Source organism: Argentina silus (assembly GCF_951799395.1).
Source record: "Argentina silus genome assembly, chromosome: 2".
Taxonomy (NCBI): Eukaryota; Metazoa; Chordata; class Actinopteri; order Argentiniformes; family Argentinidae; genus Argentina; species Argentina silus.
Genome location: NC_139656.1, coordinates 23,036,236 through 23,053,856, shown reverse-complemented (window position 1 = coordinate 23,053,856; position 17,621 = coordinate 23,036,236). Strand labels below are relative to the sequence as shown.

At 41.9% G+C, this 17,621-nt stretch overlaps 2 protein-coding genes across 2 annotated transcripts; one reads left to right on the top strand and one right to left on the bottom strand.

The window, feature by feature from the left end:
- Positions 1–923: 923 nt before the first annotated feature.
- slc25a14 (solute carrier family 25 member 14) lies at positions 924–9,879 on the bottom strand. Its single transcript, XM_083665444.1, has 9 exons — positions 9,744–9,879; positions 9,076–9,174; positions 8,401–8,539; positions 7,082–7,176; positions 4,741–4,826; positions 4,402–4,497; positions 4,130–4,254; positions 3,720–3,933; positions 924–3,299 (listed from the first exon to the last, which is right to left on the bottom strand). The coding sequence occupies exons 2-9, from the start codon at positions 9,137–9,139 to the stop codon at positions 3,258–3,260; spliced, it is 861 nt and encodes a 286-aa protein (XP_083521570.1). The 5' UTR covers positions 9,140–9,174; positions 9,744–9,879; the 3' UTR covers positions 924–3,257.
- A 4,076-nt stretch (positions 9,880–13,955) lies between these two features.
- On the top strand, positions 13,956–15,336 carry gpr119 (G protein-coupled receptor 119; the record flags this gene model as incomplete). Its single annotated transcript, XM_083665232.1, has 2 exons — positions 13,956–14,391; positions 14,699–15,336. Exons 1-2 carry the CDS (start codon positions 13,962–13,964, stop codon positions 15,334–15,336), a joined length of 1,068 nt encoding a protein of 355 aa, XP_083521358.1. The 5' UTR covers positions 13,956–13,961.
- Positions 15,337–17,621: the final 2,285 nt, after the last annotated feature.

Below are 17,621 nucleotides of genomic sequence, written 5' to 3'. Positions count from 1 at the left end.
ATATATTTTATTTCAGTGTACATTTACTTATTCTTTTTTCTTTTTTTTTAATATATAAAGCCAAATCCAATCTCTCACTGAAAATATTTTACACATAATCAACCATACAGTCAATCGACTAAACAAGCAAAAAGATCATAAATATGATTGCAAATACATGTACATTTTCAACAGATATTTGATGAAAGTGCAAATGAACAGGAAATGTGACGGGCTAAAAAGTTGACTCAACAGTGTTCCAGCCAGCAGGTTCGTACACTCCAGCAGTCAGGATAAAACAATGGTAACAACACACACAGATGAACTGTGGTGCAAAGATGTGACAGTAGGGCAAGGCTATTCACCCCCAAGGGGTCGAATGGTGAACATGTTGGGACAATTTTAAAACTGTCTATTTCACAGTACTGAAGAAGAATAGAAAAGCGGCTGCCTCAGTAACATACTAGCCTGTTCAGGGCTACCGATGCTTAGGTACGCCAACCAAGGTGCATGTATCATAGCCAGGGAACAAGTGTCATTGGCCTTCTGAGTAATGCTGGTAACAAGGTAGGGGGATAGGTTTGAGCCTGAAGAAAGGCATGATCAATTTGTGGTCAATTCTAAGCATTGAAGGCAAACTGGAGGACAATCCAAAATGGAATATTTGCAGTCAATCAACTGTTTAAAAATGATATAAAAGAGAACAGCCATGCTGTTTACAAACTGGACGTGCCCATAAGAAAAAGCATGCAGTCAGCATCGCCTAGTGTTTAAGCAGGAATGAGAGATAGAGAAGTATGTCAAATATGCAGCATTACTTAATGAAGGGGCAAAGGATTAAAACTATAAAATAGTTAGGGTTAGAAAAAATAAAATAAATAACTCAATGTGTGACTTCGATTCCTTCAAATAAGACAAACAAAACAACATAATGAGAATTTAAATATTGGTTATACTTAAAAACAAATGTAATTTCCAGTAAAGCTTACAAAATATATTAGCCAATATAAAAGCCTCTTCAACACAACTGATGCATTACGAGGGGAAATAACCTCCCACTACGACAGCCAGTGGAGTGGACAGATGAGGCCACTTAAATTACCAACACAAAATTCAAAGAAAAGTACATTCAGATTCTTAGGGTAAAAAGGCATATGAATTAATTTCATTATGAATTAATTTCATTATGAATCTGAAATCATCATGGTCAAGACAACACAGATAAAAACTGAAGGAGAAAACCTAAAAGCCAACACAAGCACTGGCTCATAAATCAATGTACTGTATATCCATTGATTGCAATGGGATTCCCTTAGCTGGACTGGGTGAACCAAGACATGCACACAACAAAAGTCATTATTCATCAGCCACTGGAGGGAACTTCTGAAAGGCAAAAAGCAACAAATGAATTGGTGAATAAAGCTTGCATTATTGTTATTACTCAAATTAAATCATCATAGTAATTCAGTATGTATTTGTTAATTTTTAAACGGCTCAGGAAAACATGATTGCTGAAGTAACATAGTAAAGCATCTCGAAAGCAACTCTAAAGAAATGGAGGGCCATCTGTTTCAGTTATCAACACAGTAACATCCACATCTCACACCTAATAATCTAGCAGTGGACTGGTGGCATTGTAGAGAGAACAATGCACTACTGTACTATCCAAAAGGTTGTGGGTTCAAATCCTAGTCACAAACGCCAATAGGCTATAAGACATGGATGTAGCGTAACACGATCTGTAGCTAAAAGCTGCAACTAAACTGAGTAAGTACAACTAAGTAAAGCACAAAACTTAGCATGGCAAAGACACACGAGGAGTCAGAGGAGCAGAAACAGGCAAAAAGTGGTAATGAAATGAAAAGTGTAAGGCTTGAGTATGTACGTAACAGTGCAGTTCTCCTGGTACCATGTCAACCACATGACCTATTAACTAGAGCTTTGCAGCAGTACAGGAAGAACTATGAATATGAACACTTTGGCACTGCGGCCCCCCCATTACCCTACAGTACAGGTAGTCCTTCGACAGGCCTTTTCCATTCAAGGTGCAACTCAAACCTAAAAAATAGGCAACAAAAATTCTAATAGTTTAAGTTTAAATTAACTGACTCTATGTACAACTAGACTTGCCTGCCATGATACTGTACATCCATCTCTGTGAGTGCGTGTCTGTACATATTATTTATGTACGCTATGGGAATCACCATGACAACCAGTCAGGTCCTTCAAAATGTCCTAAGTGTTCCCATTAATGTGTGTGGGTGTCATCGACAACAGCAGACATCTCTGCTTCACAATGCAGGAGACTGGAAAAAGTCTAAGTCAAAACAAAATTTCAAATATTTCTACGAAAAGGTAACAATGTTTTTGTACAGTATAGGATTTGTGCGTCGACAACGTATCAAGTGTTTTGGGTTGGGTGTTGGTGAACGTACAGAAAATAAAGTCACTCTATCCACAGGTGGCTTTGGTTCAAATTTGGATTGAATTCAAGTAATCACAACAGAGTTTCTCCCTGTCTCATCATCCTACTGACCAATGACCACACAGTACAGCCTCACTGTTATCCTGAGTTCCTCTACTGACCAATGACCACACAGGACAGCCTCACTGTTATCCTGAGTTCCTCTCTCAGACAGCCCACAACCGAATGCATTCTCCTCTAACTAACTCTTCCAAAAACAGTGTACACATTATTCAAACCATCGGACAGGCACATGCCAATCCTTCCAGTTTAACAGCCATTTTCTTCATGCAGTGAAGATGTGATTATAACTACGACAAGTCACATCAGAAGCCCGTTCCACATCCCTCTAAAAAGCTTGAGTAGGTCTCAAGATTAAGTTCATCTCTCCCAAAGCAATTCTCCTCATATTCCCACTCGCTCACTACAACATGGCAGCAAGCTGGAGAGCATACCAAGCGAATCATTTCTGCCCCAACAACTGGGCTTTCATCCTCTGCTACAACCTAACACCTAGCTGCCAGGAGGGGCATCAAGGGTGGTTGAGGAGTGAGTTGAATGTGTGGAAGCATACTTAAAAAAAAAAAAGGAAAAAAAAAGGAAAAAAAAAAAAAACCTTTAAAAGTTGAACAAAAAATAAATAAAACAACAATAAATATTACAAGTAAAATAAAGTAAAATAACACTTGTATATTGTGTGTGACTTGAGGGAGGGATTGTGAATGTAACAAGGACGAAGGGCTGGAGTGTTGTGGTGTTTTCCTCGCCCCATACACTCTAGTCCGACGGAAGGAGAGCCCACTTCCTGGTCCAACTATAAGGGGAGTTTCTTCAGCTGCTCAAATGTGATGAAGAACTGAAGGTTTGGTTAAGGACAACAACACATTGTGACACACCTGGGGAGTTTCATCTTTAAGTTGCCTGCCTTAGCCAAAGTCCTTGCCAATTTTTAGCTTCTAAAATTCACTTGAGTGCTGTATCAAATATGGCACTAAACTAAGACAACAACAAAAAAATGTGCATGTATCGACATGTATTGAACTGCTACCTGTATCTAGCCTACTTTATATAGGTATTTGGCACCCCCTAGTGGACTCACAGGTAAAGGAGAGGAGCGCCATTACAAGAACACAGCTTTGCCTTTTGTTCATATACTTTCTTTTTGTACACCTTTTGTTTCTGTAAGTGACAATTGGAGCAATATAATAAGAGCCTGCCAAGAGCCGAGAGGGAGATTACCTCAGCTCACAACAACACATAAGAAAGGAAAGGATACAATGATGTTCCAGGGCCCCAGCCGCAGCCAATTTGGCCAGAAGCCCTTGTAGAGGGCAAAGAATCCCTCGTTCTTCCACGTCTGCATCACTCCGTCCAGCGTGCCCTTGTACAGCGGGCCCGCCGACAGAACGCGCTGGTTCATCATACGCGTCCGCACCACGTCCACCGGGTTGGAGGCTAGCGCCCCCGCCAGGCCACACGTGAAACTGGAACTGCAGACACACATGGGGACATGGGAGACAACAGTTTTTGAATTGCATAGGTGTAAGCAATAGAGCAGAAGGAGAGGATATGGAGGCTAGGGGGTTGTTTATGACTGGGCAACTGTCATACTTTGAAAGGAGATGTGGAGTGCTTTGGCACAAAATGGCCAGTGAATGCCAATGCGATCCATCCCCCAGAACTTACATGAAATGTGTTAATATGGTGTCTCCCATGGTGCCAGAGCTGATAAGGTGCTTCTTTGTGATGTCATAGACGGGGAGTTCCACTCCTACTACGATGGCCGCCCGCTGCGCTGTGGGAATGACACCCTGTGGGGAGATTAAAAAAACAAAACAATCGCACCTCCTGTGTATGCAAGAAAACTAACCAGTTTCACTTCATAGGATGGATCCATTAGGTAAACCGCAACAATGACATAGAGGCAGTAAAACACACCCACACCGCGACAGACTCACCCTCCATAGTCCCCGGGTCCCTTCTGTCTGGTAGATGTTGATGAAGTTGGACATCATGCTGCCCTGCAGCAGAGCCCCCTGGGCCTGCATTCTAATCTGTAGACACATCAGTACACAACCCAAACAACGTCAGACTACCAGCTCAGTGTCTCCTCTATCACCGTTGAAACCTACAACAGGCCAAATCCCTCACCTTAAATCAGTGTTTTATAAGCATATGATTTATAAGCATATGATAACCAAAAAAAAAGGTGTGTTTTAAGTTGTTTCCTTTCATTTATAGTGTTTGTTTAATGCAGAGACAGTCAGGCACCCAGACTCCATCAGAGACATCTTTACCTTGAGAACATCAGTGGGGTTGGCCAAGGAGGAGGACAATACCCCAGCGACCACTCCACAGAACACGTTGATTACCATGGTCTCATCTGTGAGTGTGTGTGGGGGGGGGGGGGTTAAAGACAGTACACACAGTCACACTTCCAGTTCAACATCACCAAATACGCAGACACACAAGATAGAGAAATGCCAGAAAGACAGAGATAGTATAGTACCACATAAGAGGCTGTCATTCTGCACAATATTGTTTGTTTTTTTTGAATGATCTATATCAATTAAGACAACATAAATCTAAGAAGAATCACACAAACATGCAGTAATCAAGTGAATCATAAGAATTAGAAAGCCTACATAAGCAAAAAAAATATATATATCTACAAAAAAGAGGCATTATCCTATTCATTACCCCATACTGTAGCCTAATGGGGTCAAATAATGACTAGATCCCTCTGCAATTTGGATTGCCATCATTTTGAAACGTATCACTAGTGTACTACGACTGTATTTAGACGAGAGTGAGACTACTCTCTGTCCTTAGTGCCAGCTTTGAACACTTACATGGATGGGGACCTTTATTAGCGTTTATTATTACAGTTGGGTGTTAGGAGGAGATTGTTACCGTTATTAGTCACCGGGTTTTAAAATCTACAGTGGAAGTAGTGTGATACAGGAGGAGGAGGAGGAGAAAATGGATCGAGTTTAGAACAATAGTTACAGTGATCCTTGATCAATGTGACCAATAGTTAGTGTGGTCCTCGCGCCGTTCTTTTTTGGCAGGAGAACGGGCGTTCGATCCCCCAACCACCAGGCAAACCAACGCCTGTATCAAAATAAGCATTCAAAACACAGTGGCACAACCTGGCAAAAAGCATGCAGAGTGAAGAAGCAAAATACAGAGTAGAGATTCTTCTTCTACAACACATATCACAGATAAAAGGAGTGCTCCGCTCCACCCCCACCCCAAACCAACCCCCCCCACCCCCCACCAACCCCGGTCAGTTGACCCCCAGGTCAGTTAACCCAGTACAGTTCTGTTCTTTTTTTTTTTCCAGACCATCTACTGCAGGGGTTCAAATAATCCTCTAATTGTCTGTAGAGTAAATACTCTGAGAGAGTCTCTCATTGGAGATTGCTTCCTGTCACTAAGATGCACGCTGGCGCCGGCTGCTCTGTGGGAAAATGTTATGCAACTGACAACTCAAGTGCTTTTTTTTTTTTTTGCCTCTCTCTCTCTCTCTCTCTCTCTCTCTCTCTCTCTCTCTCTCTCTCTCTCTCTCTCTCTCTCTCTCTCTCTCTCTCTCTCTCTCTCTCTCTCTCTCTCTCTCTCTCTCTCTCTCTCTCTCTCTCTCTCTCTCTCTCTCTCTCTCTCTCTCTCTCTCTCTCTCTCGTTTGGTTTGGGCGTTAGTGACGGTAGTTACACACACTCCTTATTTTCAGACATCTGCGTCAATGCAAGCTGTCTGGACAGGTATTTGAGAACGTATTTTTTTGCCTGACATCTATTTTGGTTGATGACAGGGGTGACAAGAAAATGGCAAGTCAGCTGAAAGGCCAAGAAACCAAACACTCGCCAAGTTTTTACTGATGAATCAGTATTGGATATGAAGGGAGTGTCAAGTTATACAGTTTAATCATAATGGTCTATGTTTGGAAATTACAGGTATTATTTAAACCCCTTTTTCATTATGTTTCTGTGCTGATAAACAGTATATGGTGAGGTCACATTAGGTGCTGACAGTTGTCCCCTCTACCCTATCAGTTTGGCCAGCCAGGCTCTCCCCTCCCCCACCCCCAACACTACATACTTGGCAGCAAAGGGGTGACTTCACTGTCCTGCCCTGGTCCTGGTATGAGAGTTTGTGAGGTCAGACCCCAGAACTAATTTAGCTGGGGACAAGAAGTACAGTGGACCAAATGTGACAGATAATCATCCAAAAGAAACTCATCTAGACTGAAAATGTTTTTTCTGCTTTTATACATCAGCTTTTAAATATAATGATTAACTGATGCCAAATCATTGTGAAGAGAGCGAAGGGTAGAATAGCTACAAGACACAGGTTACCAACCCTTGTGTACAACTAAACCAGATGTTGCCCTTAGGCACAGATCTAGGATCAGCTTCTCAATCCTCCGATCCTAAAAACAGACCTAGATTAGTGTGTCTGGGCAACTATGCTACCCTTAAAATCAGTCATATCCTCATTATTACAGGTGTATAACCAGTCCCCAGGAAATACCACTGATGTTTTGGCCAAAACAAAATAGAATGGAAGCACCGCAGAGGAAAGAGAAGCACAAGGAGAATGTGACGTCCTAATGGTGATGAGGAGTCAATGAAACCCACCTTCTGGATGGGTCACGAATAACCTCTTCAGTGTGTTGTAAGTGCCAATCTTGATTGTCCCGTATGAGGCTTGCCTCAAGAGGGCCGGGGAAATCCTGCACAGAGAATGGGAGAGCGTTGTCAATAAAAAACAGGTCAAAGACGGGTGAAATATTGGGACATCAGTTTCTGTTTAAGTGATGAGTGCTCCACTTACAGTATATTCAAGGCACATTCTACAGCCATCAGAACTGTCACACTTTGGCAGGCACTTACTTAAAGGCTTATATGAGGGGTGCCTCCCTAAATCAAGAACTTCCCTTTCTTGCCATGGCCTGTGTTTTGTTTAAGCTGTGCAGTTAGTGACCATAGTTACTCATTGTTTTAGACTCACTGAGAGCAGAGTGACAAAACCTATATTTTGGAAAAAAAACGTCTCACAGCCAACAACCATCAACAATCAGTACATTCCTAAGGGCTTGGTGCTCTTATCTCAGATTACCTGCTCGCCCATCAAGGTCACCCTGGCTCTCATATACATTACCAGACTCCATTGTACGAGTTCAGGGGTTAACAAAGGTCCTGGTAACGGATTTAATGAAGTTAATGGATAGCGGAGCTGGTTTAGACTAGGGCCTATCATTATAAAACTGTGTTCTTAGGAATATGTTCCTCCTACACTGTTTCACTTGTTTGGCTTTGTGCACCTGCACACTCATTTGACCTACTGCAACAGAACCCGCATAGACTTTCTTTATATTGGCCAAATAGCTTAGATTACCTACCCAGTTATTTATTGCCATTCTCAAAAGATAGTGCTAGGATCCTGTTGTAATCTTGACCAGTGACATCATGTACAGTATGTTTTAAGCATAGCATAGCAGTGTTCATGTGTAATAAAGCAATGTAAACATCATTTAATATCCTGTATACTGCATTACAACTGTGTGTGAAATGTATATATGCTGTACATTACCTGATAGAGGTTGCACCCTTGAAACCCATATTCCTGCAGGTTTCCTTTCCATGCAGAGTGAACATGCACTAGCCCAATATTGATTGCAGTGCTTTATGTTCTCTGAGCTCCAGTGTCAAGTCTAACATGTACAGTAAACCCTAATGTACACTCCATACTGTAGCCAATCTGAGCTGTACTGGGCCGAGCTGTACTGGTCAAGATATGTACTAACTACCATAGTTACTGGGGCAGTGCTGGAATAGACAATGTGAAAGGAAAATATCTGAGCCTGCACGGTATGGTTTGGGTCGGCCCTTTAGTGTGTAAAACCCCTAACAGTAGTGCTCTACTCTCTCACTCTCTCTCACTCTCTCTCTCTCACCCAGAGTACAGCGCCTTGATGCCCTCCTCCTTGCCGATCCTGAACAGGGCATGGAACATGCCCCGATAGCGCACCTCCATGTACTGGCACTGGCCTTGCACCTGCAACCGTGTCTTTGTGCAGTCAATGGGAAACGTACCTGGGGACACAACAGAGAATCATGACGATTATAATACGGTTCAGAGATCAGATCAGATCATAGTCAGTATGGTAAAGAACAAAGCTGTAATTGCACATCACATGAACAGTCTGCCATCCAGATAGGTAGGCCTATGTTCTGAGGGATATGTGTGTTTTACAATGAATGAGATATCAGTGCATTAAATGCAAGGCATTCAATATCATTGCATTCAGAATGTTTCTCAAGAGGCCCAGCTAGTTTATCTATTAGGTTGTTATTACTATATCTGTTATTGCACGCTATTGTGCACAGTTGCATCATTAGGTCTACATCGTTGATGTGGCATCCTTAATTATGTGATGCATCATTCATCATTTGATGCCATTCGCCATCTCAAGAGATGAGACGACTGCAAATCATCTCCCAGTTTGTCTACTTTGAACGTGAAGTCGTTAAGCATCATTCTTGAATATATGGGAAAATGCAATAAACACATGCAATAAAAGCAAGATACAGTATCAGCCTTTTAAACGGTATGGTGCGGCATCACGTACCGAATTCTGCGACAATCGAGGCCATCCCTCCGTAGATGAACGGTTTCCAGTTCATGTTGGCCATTTCAGCGGTGGCTGCTTCGACCTGATGGAGGCCCGCTAAAAACAACAGCAGGCAGCCGAGATACAAATAAACAAATTGTTGTAATCGCACATAATATAACATCGTGGCTCCAGATTTTATTACAAGCTACTGATCTCACAACATCAGCATCCTAGAATATTGCACCGGAAAGAGACGCCTGTGTCAAATATTCATGAACGGGCCATCACAATTCTTCAGGGTTTTCATTGGCTGTGATTTAAATCAATCAAATATTAAAGGGTCCCAATTGGCTTAAATGGCTTCTTCCCCGCCCGTATTTATGGGTAGAGCCAGCCCGGTGTAGTGACAATGTCGTGCGGTGTTTTAGTTACAAGGTGATCACTAGCTACGTTAGTTGTACAAGTTGTATGAAAGAGAGGATAACTAGATATATATATCTGTAATGATAGTTAAACAAGCCGAGAAATGGTGCATTTTACAGAACCTGTTGATCACTGCCAAGCAACCCCGTATTGCTTGCTGACATGTGGCTAGCGGGAGTTAGCTCGCTGACACTTCTGGAAATGATTAAGGAGTCAAAGCTTATCTTTCTACAGTCGCAGCACCCCACAATGACACCTACCTGTAATGTACAAAAAAAATAAGTCTTGCACTGCTATTTTATTTTGGTTTCCATGTCTTCAACAATAAGTAGAGTAACTTAACAAATAAAACAGCACAAAAGTTATCCGGCGTCTAGCGGACGTTGGTTTCCATTTCTAGCGGATTTGCAGAAACAGGAACTGATGGGACCGGAAGCTTCCCGAACCAAATGGGTGGGCGATAGTGATGCAACACCCCCTTTCAAAGTCAAGTGTGCCTTATGTTTCCATTTGCCAGAGAGACATACTATGAGAAATGTTTTTTACAGCCAGACCCACTCCTTTTGAAATTATAGGTAATTCTATCTCTTCAATGTATGACGTATTCTCTACTCTGTACAATGTGTAAAGGAGAAACAAGAAACAAGCGTGTAACATTAAGGACATTTATGGAAAGAAATGTGAAGTTTGTTATTATGTTAAGTTTATTACAGCATGATAAAAGACTCAACTGTTATAACATGTAATTGTTTCAAATTGTCCAAGTTCATTAGACACATCCTCAATTATTTGCACAAGGAAAATATACCTTAAGCATTCAATCATAGACAGCATATGTTTCCATGATCAAGAACATACCACATACTGCACTAAGTGCAGTTGATTTAACAAGTTCAAAACTCAATCACATCAATTCAGCAGAAAATCTCTTTTACATCCTGTATTTGCACTGAACAAAGCTCCTCCATGCATTCAGTCTTTGACCATCATCATGTAGAAATAACTGCTCAAAGTTTTCACAAGAGTATTTAAAATGAATGACATTATTATCTTTATCTGTTCCTACACTTTGCCTTTCAACACTAATATGGTCATGCAGGGGAAACAAGGGGAACTAACCCAAAGTCCATGCAGTCAACAGCAAATACTTCTACACAATGCACACTGCATTTACTGCACCACATGCAAAAATATGCTCATACTCATTCATACTCTGCAAAAGTATGTTTCTTCGTCAATAGCTAAATATAAAAAGGGATGCTCTGCGAATAATATTCTGCATGCACAGCCAGTTAACTACAGTGCTGGAGTTAGTCATTCAGCCTCCTCCCACAGTGCAAAAGACCAACTGCACTGCACCCCACATTACTATGGCTATGGACAGCTGCCAAAATGTAAAATCCACAGCATAATGAGTTAATTGTATGGCCTGTGTATTATAAGTATTGCCTAAGGTGTTATCATTGAGCTGACGTTCAGCCATGGAGATATCAATGAAAAGCTTCTGTCACCATGACAACACTCTTCCTAAAAAAAAGGGAGCAGACTATAGCCACAAGAATCACAAGTGAAACCTGAAAACACAGTTAAAACAGGTATGTTTGCGTCCATTCCACCTCATTCGCATCTCGCACAACAGGCCCACTATGATTTCTACAATATTAATATGCATCATTAAAAAAATAGACATTTTGTAAAAATCCTATCCCCCTCTTAATCACAGAGAACTGTAATGGCAAGAGGGATCTCTACAAATGTTCAGGTGATAAAAAGTCCACAATCCATGACTGTTGAGAACACTATTCTTCCTCTTGCTCTGTGTGTGACACTGACAGGTGCTCTGCTCATCATCTCTGTGGCAGTAGCAGGGGACCAGGCAGGGCAGGACAGTGTCTCAGTTTAGGTGTTGGGCTTCGGGATTCCAGCTCCGGATCACAGAGTAGTACGCAGTAGCCTCATAACACGCTGGTACAGCTGCTGGACCACTGTCACCAGATTCCTGCAATGGTTTGTCAAAAGAACACAAAGGAGTGGGCAGTGAGTGGTGCCAGACACATAAATAGTTCAACTGAAAGCTCAGGTGGATATACAGTATTGTATCAATATCTGTAAATGTATTGAACTATGATATCTGACTTTCTTATCCTTTCACTCATTGTACAATAAGTCCATTAAGGCAAGGAAAACACTGAAACTGAACTACACCCAAAACCCCTATTCTGTGTGTATCCTGTATTGTGTAATACATTTTCTATTAAACTAGAACAAATATTGGCAATACAGACACACGCACACACAAACAAACACACACACACACACACACACACACACACACACACATACACACACACACACACACACACACACACACACACACACACACACTCAGTAACTATACTGACACGCTGGCTATCCCGACCAAGACATTTGTGCCCCCTCATGTGTACGTAAGCAAAACAGACACACACACACATACACACTCCTACACACACATACTGACACAGACTCACCGGGCTCCGATGGAGACGCAGTTGTTGCGGTTTGGGTTCAGGCAAAACAGCGAGGCCACACAGTAGACACAGCACAACAACATTGACAGCAGTCGTCTCTTTAAAGACATCTTCAGCCTACAGTCCAGTAGAAACTCAAGGTAGCTTTAGAGGTCAACCCAAGACCAGAGATCGTCTATTCAAGGAACCTTCAAGAAGTTTCTGAGCAGGTCAAGGTGGTGCAAAGAACCAGTAGGTGAGGAGTGGGCAGAGCTAGGCGTAAACAGGGTGAGAATGCCTGATGGTACTGGGCAGTGGGCACAATTACTGCTGACCAACAGATGTTTTCAATAGCACTGAAAGGTCTAGCAGGGATGAATAACATTCCCACATTGTATGTCTGTGGGAGCCAGGGGTTATTGTTTTTTTTCTCCCTCTGTGATAAAAAGAGGATCTTTCGTCGACTGTACTGTGAACAGATCACTCTGTATCTATGGTGAACCTGTTGATATTGTTCTGACCTGGACGGCTGTTTTGCTGGGGGTGTAAGAGAGGGTTGTCAGAATCAGCCATGCGCACACATACTGTACTGACACCACATGTGACTGCACACCTCTATAAGGAACTTGGGTTTGACACTATTTAATAGTAATAACCATAAATGATAACTTTGATTTATGTCTGCTCCTGTCAATGGCATGTTTTCCATACATAAAACGTAAGAAGCAGTGTTCCCTTTTATTGAGTAAACAGCTACAAATTACACATTGAGTGCCCGGTGAATGTAAACTTCAATGTCTCTCTTTCTCTCTCTCGCCGTCTCTTTCTCACTCTCTTTCCCTGTCACAGAAACTCGCTCTCTTTACCTCTCTCTTTATCAACCTGTCTTTGGCTCCTTAGTTTGTTTAGAGTTGGGTTATAAAACCTTAAAACCTTTATCTATAAGGGCCATTGAGACTCATGGATAGAACATTAGTAACTTAATAGCACACTATGCTTAGCACGGTAGTTTGGACAGCCTTGAGTAGTAAGGATTAAGGACGTACTCATTATGTCCTTATTTTGTTCTTTAGAAGCAGTTGACTCGTTTTTTTTTGGGGGGGGGGTTTATATGTATGTTTTACTAAATAATGTTTTTTACTATTGCGGTAACTGGCAGATACAAACAAAGTGGATGGGTCGTCCCGAGGGACATGCCACAGAAAATGATCTCCTTACCTCTCCTCATTACTAATTCTCTGACAGTGACATCTGGGCAGAGCTAAGACGAGACCAATATCACTCATCTGCAATGTCTTTATGAAGCAGAAACCAAACAGACAGCATCAAAAGCTAATGATCTATTCTTGTTTAATGCCAGATGATGTTTATATTGCATGTAGTGTGATTACCCAGATTCTGTGGTGAATCCTTGTGGAAAATGGCCATTATGCCGGATGTCTGCACTAGGGACTCTCAGACTGGACTGGGAAGACAGCCAGGCAGCAGGCTGGATAAGGATCGGATCATCCAGAGAAACCACAGCTGCAGAGGAGCAGCGAACGAGGGGAGAGGGGAGAGGGGAGATACTTTGCCCTCTCAGGAGTGAGGAGTGGTTGAGTACCCGCTGAGCATTCTTAACTTTCACATAAAGAGCTTTTACTTTACAGAACTATACAGTATGGTTAGATTTTTCTTAGAAAAAGAAGCTTGACAAAACAACAATTTGATAAGAAATAGTAAAAAGGATAGTAAAAAGAAAAAGAAAAGAAGAGAATGGAGCTGTGGATTAAAATAGCAGCATACAACAGCGTTCATGTATATTGGTGGATATAATTTTTAATTTTTTGGAAAAATAAATCTCACAGATACACAGGATTTATACAAAAGGACTCAATGGCAGATTACAATAAAACAGACTGGATTGGAGACCCAGGCGCCAACCCAACTGCCATGATGCCCAGCATGGGTCCCATGCCAACATTCTACACCTTCTTGAGGCCAGGGGTGATGGGCTGGATCCTGAGTGTGGGCTCTTCCCTCATCATCTCCACCAACCTCCTGGTGGCAGCCGCCCTCCTGCAGCTGCTCCGCAGGAAGGGCAACCAGAGCTGGTGCTTCGTTCTCAACCTGGCCCTGGCTGACACCCTGGTGGGCCTTGCCATCACAGGCATCGCTACTGACACCTTTAACGGCAATGTTACTGGGAGCACAGTAGAAGGGGTCATAACACTTTCACAAAAGACCAAGTGTCTTCTGCGCATGGCGTTTATCATTTTCCCTTCGGTGGCGTCCATCTTGTCTATGTTCCTCATCTCCCTGGACCGCTATGTGGCCATCAAGCTTCCACTGCGCTACTCCCAGCTCACCGGGAAGAGGACAGTGGCCGGGGCCCTGGTTTTTCTGTGGCTGGTGTCTCTCACTGTGGGCTTCCTGCCAGGTCGGACCTCCTTGTTCTTCTCTCTAGTGTGTCAAATGTATTCTGAACGGGTCTGGGGTCCACTTCCATTTAAATTGACTCTATTTAGAATTTAAATTCAGTGAATTAATTGAAAAGCATTCTTTTCTACAAGCATTTTTCAATTCATTATTTCAATTTCAATTAACTTATTCTAAATTCTAATTAAATGGAGCCCAACCATGTATCTTAATCAACTCAATCAAATTAAATGCGAACCTTCATATGTTTTGCTGATATAGTACTGTATATGTTTCATATATAACATCTATATTCCTATTCTTCGCAGGCATGGCACAGCAGCTCCAGCAGGGGGACTACCACGGACTCTGCACCTTCTTCGCCGTCATCCGCCCCGGGGGCATCATGGTCGTATTCTGCGCCTGCTTCTTCCCCATTCTCTCTGTGTTCATCTACTTCTACCTGGACATCTTGAAGATTGCCTGCGGCCACCAGAAGCAGATCCGCCTTGCCCGGCAAGTGGGATCACGGCTGCCCCAACGCAGCCGATACTGGTGCCACGTCAAGGCCCTGAGGACCGTGGCTCTGCTTGTGGGCTGTTTCACCCTCTCCTGGTGCCCCTTCTTTGTGGTGTGTGTGGTTCAGGTCCTGTGTAAGGCCTGTATGCTGACCAAAGTGCTGGAGAATGACCTGTGGTTGTTGGGGCTATCCAACTCGCTTATTAACCCCTTGGTGTATGCATGCTGGCAGAGGGAGGTCCGGCTGCAGATCAGTGCACTTTTCTTCTGCTTTAAGGACAGGTTACGGAACTCTGCCCCCTCGGTTGCGGTTGAGAGGTGTCAGACGGAGTGGCCTGTGACCACTCAGACCATTCTATCTGGGGATGACCCTCTTGACCCCACCTTACCCCAAATCACCAACGAAGAAGCCCATGCTGTACCACTGTCTGACTCCACGTCCTTGTGAATGACTTGAACATTTTAGAACTACTTAATGAGGTTGACCTACTGTATGGTTGATACTGACAAGTGTGCTGTCGAGAAAGGCAGCTAGGCGAAACGTCAAGCACTTGCTCATTTTTAGTTTTTCTTATTTATTTTATAAGTAAATATTAAGAATTTCTAAGCTCAACTTCTGGACTGCATCCCATTTTTCTTCATGAAGTTATTGCTTTCAATTGAGTACCTTTGTAAGTACTTTATAGAGAAGTCTAGGAAAGGTTTGTTGACAATGCTCAAAGACACTATTCTATATTGATACTGCCAGATGACCCAAATGTAACACTTAAATAGGCTTTACACTACAGAGCCAAACCAAGCTGAGCCGAGCTGAGCCGAGTTGAGCTGTACTGGGCTGGCCAGGATACACATCCACCATAGTTGCTTAAACAGTGCTGGAAAGGACAATGTAACAGGAAAATATGTGCGCCAGCACAGTTGACAGTTCAGGTCGGTCCTGTAGTGAGTCTCTTAGTGTTGCTCAATGCTTTCTCTCTCTCTGGACTGAGTGATTCACGCCATACTGCGCCTAACTGACAAAAACAGCTTGATAGGAAAAACAAGTGAGTCAGATAATGGAGGTGGAGACATCAGACGACTGCCTCCACCACTGGATGTAATGGAGCAGATGGGTTTTATTTGCTCTTTTTGCTCCGTTTCTTCCACTAACCTAATTGATATTATCTCTGCAAAGTACGCACTTTGTCCTTCTCAACATTCCCATCAATCTAACTGTTTGTCTATTCGTGTCAACGAGGTCGGCAGGTCTTCCTAGTTTCCAATTCCATTCAATTCTCATGAGAATATGACAATGAAAAATTAAATATGTTTGACAGTCTTTTATTCTGTATATTGTACCTCTATCCTAAATGTAAAGAGTAGTTTACACAGTAATTTAATTGTGGGAGATATGCTTTATACAACAGGCTCATCCATCATCTATGATACTGTCATTCATCATTTATTGCCCCCACTTTGGATTACTTCCAAATGATTTAGTACCGTTATGCTGGAAAAGATTTGCTTTATTGTTTTCAGAACCATAGTGGCAATATATTGATAAAATGCTGATATGAGGTAGATGCAGTATATTATGGTTTGAGTGGTTGCTATTGCAAATAGAATATGGTCACAGCCCTTTTAGGAACCTGTATATAGGTTCTCTGATATTGTATGCTTGAATAATTATTAATTCATGGGAACTTCCTTGTAATTTAGACTCTTATGTGTATGTTAGATACTGTACATTTTACCTCTAACATACAACAAGGTGCTAAAACTACTTTTGATATGGGGATGATGATGCAATGAAAGAAACAAGGTTTTTCATGTATTTAAAAATACATAAACAATTCATGTTGACAGCTTGTTTTTCTATAAAAATCTAGAAGTGTATAACAGAGTGAATGTGCTTATGAGAAGGCATTGATCATGCATTACTTATACTTATATAGATCGTTACGGTCAAATGCATAGGCTGACTTTTGCCTACAGTAGGCATCTGTAATAAACAATAAGACAGAGTTTAATTTTAGTATGATCTCTTGAAAACATAACTTCAAGTCCCAGATGCCTCTGCATTGCCTGCTTGACGTGATGCGAATGTGATGCGACGGAAACCCGTCGTGCTGTTCCTTCCATTCTTGAATTAAGATGGGTTCTCTGAACGATAATAATCGGCACGTTCCGACAATAAGACTTCCGGTTTCGTTTTCGCGACTTCAAAATAAAAGCGCGAGTTAATAGATCACTGTAAAGTGATGGGATCACAATATTTAATAATAGTTTTCATGAATTAAGGAAATATTACCTAGCAGAAAGTATGTACAATTTCAAAAAAGTTATCTTGATCATTATAGTGTACATATTCGTGCAATTACATGTACTTTTACATGGGGCACACATAATGGACTTTACACAAAGGAAACAAACTCTACATTTTCATACACAGGGCTCAGACACAGGGATTACAGGGAAGAAACGTTGTGGGCTTGAAAAGTCTTATTTTGGTAGTAGAAAAAAGTTTAAAGATGGTTTGGATCATAGATTTGCTGGGTTGTTGAAAGAAAGTGAGATAGCCTTATTTTAGTAGAGGATGTGGTTTGATTGGTGGGTTGGGTGGACGGATGAATGGTTGGTTTGTTGTCTTGTTGGTTGGTTGGAGAGATGGATGAATTGATAGACGATAGATACTGTAGATCGATAGATAAGAGTAGGTTAGATAGATAGATACTGTAGATAGATAGACAGATG

Excerpts from the sequence above, each read along its gene's own strand:
- slc25a14 (XM_083665444.1), bottom strand. The coding sequence starts at position 9,139 with ATGGCCAACATGAACTGGAAACCGTTCATCTACGGAGGGATGGCCTCG. Across the intron at positions 8,540-9,075 it reads CTCGATTGTCGCAGAATTCG|GTACGTTTCCCATTGACTGC; the intron begins GTACGTGATGCC and ends TTGTGTCCCCAG. Across the intron at positions 4,827-7,081 it reads ATTCGTGACCCATCCAGAAG|ATGAGACCATGGTAATCAAC; the intron begins GTGGGTTTCATT and ends ACACACTCACAG.